The sequence below is a fragment of the Azolla caroliniana genome, unplaced genomic scaffold (assembly GCF_043228905.1).
Source record: "Azolla caroliniana isolate FFs.n. ecotype wild unplaced genomic scaffold, voAzoCaro1.0.p SCAF_2, whole genome shotgun sequence".
Lineage (NCBI taxonomy): Eukaryota > Viridiplantae > Streptophyta > Polypodiopsida > Salviniales > Salviniaceae > Azolla > Azolla caroliniana.
In genome coordinates, this window is record NW_028230437.1 from 6,203,714 (window position 1) to 6,209,753 (window position 6,040).

Here is a 6,040-nt window from a genome sequence, read left to right on the forward strand (position 1 = left end):
CGAAAATGGCACATAGCACCTATAAGGACACGAGCCAAACATTGTTCATTCGTATGATGACAAAACTCTCTGACTTTTAGGTTACACTCGTATTCGTTTGAAATTTTAAGTTGCCATATAATGTCCATGTATCTACCATATACTTAAAATTAGTAGAAAATTCATAATCGATGGCATCCATGAGGTTGCTTGATTATTACTATATACAGAAATAACATGAATCTTGAGCAAAAACATTTATATATATTTCAGAAATTCAAATTGCTTTGGAGCTGACCTCACCTCCAATGCTGTCATATATTTCTCATATGTACAATGACATAGAACCGGTCGGTGCCACACCGACATAAAGGTATATACATACATGTTTATATCTATATACAACGATTATATTTAGATAACAAAAAGTAAGTGATGCCACCATAACATGTCACACCACAGTGACAGAATCTTCAGAGGAATCTTTGAAATCCTCTAGTGATTGTTCTATGAACTCGGCAAGAAGGGGATCATCACACGACTCTTCGGAATTTGTTAGCATATCACTGCAAGGACCAAAATTCATAGATGTGTCATGGTGGTTGTCTATGAACTCTTGCTTGGAAGAAATACTTGAACAAAGGTCTCGAGGAACCCCTCCACATAGGAGTTCTTCTATTTCCCCTTTGGCACCCAACATCACCTAGTACCATCATATAAACATGTTAACAACAATTGACAGAGAATACTAAATTCCCATATAATTTTGAATGACCTAAGCAAAAACCATTATTGAAAATTAGGGATGGAAATTCTAGATTGTTTTCAGCCCTAAACTAACTCTAATCACATTTGTTCATCCAAGTACCGTTATCGGCAATTGGGATGAAAATTCTAGATTGTTTTCAGCCCTAAACTAACCCTAATCAATAATGTCCATTGTTGATCCAAGTACATTGTGTCAACCCTAATTTTAGTCCTAAAAAGTTAAAATTTCAGTCCTAAACCCTAATATCTCATCTCTCTTGTCATTCAAGCTAGACAAACATGAAACAATGTGATTGAACCACACACCCTAAGAAGATTGATATTAACTACAATAGAATGATAGTTTTGAGCCCTCACACGACAAATATAGGTAATAGAATGATAGTTTTGAATCCTCAACCTCAAAAACTGATCAACTTGTACTTGGAGCAACTACAATAGAATATTCGTTGGAGCAACTACAGTAGGATATTCGTCCGCTCCTAAAAAATAGAAAATGTAACCCTAACTCATAATATAGACAATAAAAGTACAACATTTTAACAATGGCACTGAAGACATCCAAGAGTTTGAACCCTAAACCATCTTAGTTGGATTCAAACCTAAAAGGAAACAATGGGAATAAAGAAATGCAAGAATTTGAACCCTAGACTGCAAACTGTAAAAACAATGGAAATAAAGAAATGAAAGAATTTGAATCATAAACCACCTTAGTTGGATTCAAACCTAAAGACACTTTACTCACATAACCATTATTTGTTGAGAACTTACATATCTATTGCTTTGGAGGTTGAAATACAACAACATGTAATCACCTTCTCTAAGCTTGTATGACTTTACGAAATCCCCTGTTTTAAGGATGGACAAAGAAAGAACATTATAAACAATCATCTTTATTCGTTCTATTCCATAATATATACCTTCATAGTATGCAATTTTATGAATCCTGTTACCTGTGTTTTCAATAAGGTACATGCGGCTCTTGTTGTTAGGCCAAAATCTGGATTCAAATGCCCGAAACAAATATATTTCATTTCCACAATTTTCTTAACATCACAAGATTTATTTGCATTTTTAATGTGCAATAAGTTCCTTAAAATAAATGGCAATGGTTCTAAAAGAGGTCAATAAATCGGCTGTAATGGAGATGGATCGTATCAAGAGAGAAAGCAAGAGAGATACAACCTTACCTGTACCTCATTGACCATATCTTAGTTGAGCTGAAATCCTCAACAGCAAGGTTCACACCATCCCGAAACTCCAGATATGGCAAACAGGTTTCAGCGTACTTCTGTAAAGAAATGCAAGCCTTCAAAAATCTGAAGCTCGAAACCCTAAACCGTAAAACCCTATGACCTCATAACATCCAAACCGACACATTAACTACCAAATTATCAGCCATTAGCATCTAAGCCTGATCAATTAACCCTGAAATCGTAAATCCTTACTCCCCTAGTCCATGACGGCTGAACTCCAAGCCTTAACCACAAAACCCTAAACCCAAACTGCTAAATCCTAAACCCTGAAGACTGAACAACTAAGCCTTCATCCTAAAAACACCACAAAACTGCTAAGCTCTAAAAACTTGCTAGGTATGTATGTGAAACCTCACATCTTGAAAAAATTCATGAGACTAGAGATTTGTGGAGAAACATGAAAGAATGAGAGTCCACATCATGTAAGAAAATATATAAAAACTCCTGGTTAGTGGGTTTTATAAATAGAGTTATTTGCACAAGTATCAAGTAATGAATTTATTGGATTTACAAATATGATTGCTCTAGCATGTGCATGTGCATGTGCAGTGTGTTGATTACCTTCGGTAAGACAATCCGTCCAAGACTTCCAACGTCACTTTGTTTCAGTTCTTTGTGGAAGAGCAATCTCAATTTCTTATTGCCCACGTCGGCCTTGTGCTACAATAATTGCCCCAAAACATAAGTTAGTCACTATACTATGTCGATGGCCGAGGCAAAAACAAACTTAGGCATCAATCATTAAAATACTGCAATGGACCCCGTTGAGATACTGGACAAACCATTGAGAACTTAAGAGTCAATATAATTTGATAGCAGGATATTTAGAGAGGCAAAAATCTCAAGCATTGGTCTTAAGGGGAAAAACTCCAAATGTTCAATATAATGTGATATCAGGACATTCAGATAAAAGACAATTCAAGCAGTAGTCATAAGGTAAAAACACAGAATGTTAAAATTTTACTTACAGGACCCCTAGGTTTTCAAACATTTACCAGAGTACCCCGGCCTATCTATGCTGGTATTTTGTGGAAGTTCTGGGGTATTCTGGTAAATACCACAAGCAAGGGGTATAAACTTAGGGGCGTTCTAGGCGTCTTTGCCCTAGATATGGTCAACATTGACATAAAAAAAATGAAAAACTAAAGAGAGGCAGAGAGATCACTTGGCCATGCTCAGAATCGACATAAGATTGTGCAATCGGCCTCAAATTGACTGCTTTTCCTTCCATAATAGCTTGAGTGCATAGCGAGGTTAAGTTACCATGATGCTGACCATGAGCTAAAATGGGAAATTTATATTGGTCACTATAAGCTGAAGATAATACATGATTCCGACGACGGCATCTGACATGATTGCGCTGCCTCCCATATTCAGCTTCTAGTGTAGAAACAGACCGTAATTTCCGGCTACGAGTACTAGTCCGAACACTCCACCTCTGCCTCTCCATTCGACTTTTTCGGGCAGCACGCGTTGCATTGACATCACCATGCCCTGGTTGTGGCATCATCTTCGCTACATCATCATTATTGAAGGTCGGTATAGTAGTACCGAGTTGACAACCAACTGGCGCCATATGATTCGTTGTCATTGATGAGAACATATTGGTGGGTGTCCATGAAGTGCTATCGTTGATGTTGTTAGCCTCATGCTGAATGTTATTCCATGTCTTATCCAAAAGGGGGTTATTATTGACGGATTCAGTGCTAATACTAGTACTGCTACTAGTAGCAGTAGCCGTACATCCATCTCGTGGCGACATCACCGATGAGATGTCACCGGACAAACTCATGGATGATGTCATCACGGTTCTGGACGGCATCATCATCACATGGCCGGGCATGTTAACACCGTCCGAATTATAGCAATAGGGTTTCTGCGAATTCATCTCATCATGTTGAGCCAGCTCATCAAACGGTGTTGTTATGTCGCCAAGGACGCTAATCAAGTTAGACGGAACTTCTTCAGGTAGCTCCATTGATCCTAGGCTAATGTTATTATTGTTACTGCTATTACTACTATTACTACTACTATTCATATGGAAATTCTGAATCCACATGAGTACACACTTAACAAAGAGCATAAGACCTTTCTTTCCACCCCCCAGCCTCCTCATAGCATTTTCTATCGTTGATGTTTTTAGCTTGATTTTCCTCATGTCTGCCAATGATATGGCATGAGAGTTGCACTTTAACCAATCAGAAAACATCTGAGACATGCTGTCTTCATTATCCTCATTCAACATTACATTGTCCTGGCTAGTTACATTATTATCAATCCCAGTAGCTGTAGTACTAACTTTTGTGGAATATAGACCTTCCTCAGGATGCATGTTTATATTCAAGCATACCTCCTCATCGCCTGGCATAAAATTTAATGGTGCGTTATTAATACATGATGGATTGATGTCATTGTAATCATCAAGCGCCCATGAATCCATGATCAACTGAGGCATTTCTTCATTAACATCATTCAAGCTTGAGAAGAGAATATCGTCCACACATGAAGATAGTACCATATTATCCTCGACAAACTCTTCGCCAGCACAATCATGTAAGCCATGTGTAGTAGTGCTACTGATTTGCTCTGATTGGAGGAGCTCATCGAGTCGATCCATGAGCAATGAATCATCAGGCAACACACCATCATGACCATCTGTGACACCCGATGTATCAAGCGAATTGTTGTTTGCCATGTGGACATATGTGACATCCAATGTAGGGAAAGAATCATTGGGCACCACATCATCAACATGCCCATGTGTCCTGCCTGATGTAGTAATCGAATCGTGATTGGATGCCACATCGACATTTTGCCCATCAATACCATCTGAAGTATGGTGTGAATCATCGGCACCCCCATCTGTACCACCTGGCATGTTGTTGGACACCACATCATCATCACGACCACCACCATAAGTAACGACATTACAGTCATTTGAAGATTTGTTATATGACTGATCTTCCTCTAGTGACATGCTAATTATAATATAGGCTCCTTTTTCTGCTATTAAGTATATAGTTGGAAAATAGGGGAAATACTAGAAGAGGGCAGACCGATTCGAACTCAACATGAGTTATACATGATGTTCACCTGAGAAAGAAAAAGACACGAAAAACAAAATAGGGTTAGTGAATCTTATAAGTTCACCAACCCTGAACCCTAAACCTATATATGTATATATATATATAACTTGCATTTGATCAAAAAATATCCGCTCCCATTATGAGGAGAATGTGTGTTATGGTAAGTCATCATCATCAACCCCACCACCACCATCATGATCATCAGATAATCAATGCATTACTTCAAATTGAACACAAAATAAATATCACAAAAAAAACATGCATAATCAATGGACCATTAAAAACTAATCTCTCTAAACCAACCCTGGCCAAACGTTTAACATCCTAAAACTCAGAAAACATTTTTTTCAGTGTATGAATTGGGGCAACTCACACTTACCATGTCCAAAGGCCTAGACATAGACAGAGAGAGAGAGAGAGAGCATTACGGTGTAAAAGGAGAGAATGATGAAGAGTTTTATACATAACATACATAAATATACAAAATGTTTTTGTAGGAACAGGGGATGGAGTGAGAGAGAGAGAGAGAGAGAGATGGAGTGAGTTTGTATGTCTATATATAGGAGAAACAGGGGAAGTGGAAAAATCAGAGGATTTTTTCTTTCTTTCCTTTGTTCCAGAAAGAAACCATGAGGCCTGAATGGCCCTCACTCTTTAATTGTTTCCCAAATTAGAAAGAAAATGAAATTCCCACACCATGTTTTTACTTCCTTTTGCTTCCCCCCTCACAAACACACAAACACTTAAATGCAGCAAATATACAAAGACCACACCACCTTCCTACATGATCTTCTTTTCTTTTGGCTTATGATTATGTCCGAGCCGCCATCACCCTCTTCGGTAGCGAGTGAGCTTCGAAACATGAGGAAATACAAGTGTCACAAAATGCCTTAATCCTACGCTCGACAATGGCATACCCTCTACCCTTGTATGTACATATGTGATCTTCTT

General features: G+C 38.1%; 1 protein-coding gene across 1 annotated transcript; it reads right to left on the reverse strand.

The window, feature by feature from the left end:
* Positions 1 to 208: 208 nt before the first annotated feature.
* LOC147867221 (regulatory protein viviparous-1-like) lies at positions 209 to 5,798 on the reverse strand. Its single transcript, XM_087315010.1, has 7 exons — positions 5,469 to 5,798; positions 3,169 to 5,096; positions 2,565 to 2,663; positions 1,938 to 2,038; positions 1,701 to 1,747; positions 1,519 to 1,595; positions 209 to 682 (listed from the first exon to the last, which is right to left on the reverse strand). Exons 2-7 carry the CDS (start codon positions 4,978 to 4,980, stop codon positions 431 to 433), a joined length of 2,388 nt encoding a protein of 795 aa, XP_087171136.1. The 5' UTR covers positions 4,981 to 5,096; positions 5,469 to 5,798; the 3' UTR covers positions 209 to 430.
* Positions 5,799 to 6,040: the final 242 nt, after the last annotated feature.

Bases quoted from the DNA above. Each gene is read 5' to 3' on its own strand.
- LOC147867221 (XM_087315010.1), bottom strand. From the start codon at position 4,980: ATGTCACTAGAGGAAGATCAGTCATATAACAAATCTTCAAATGACTGT. The intron at 1,596-1,700 runs GTAACAGGATTC...TCCTTAAAACAG, and splicing joins GTACCTTATTGAAAACACAG to GGGATTTCGTAAAGTCATAC. The intron at 683-1,518 runs GTAAGTTCTCAA...TGATGGTACTAG, and splicing joins ACCTCCAAAGCAATAGATAT to GTGATGTTGGGTGCCAAAGG.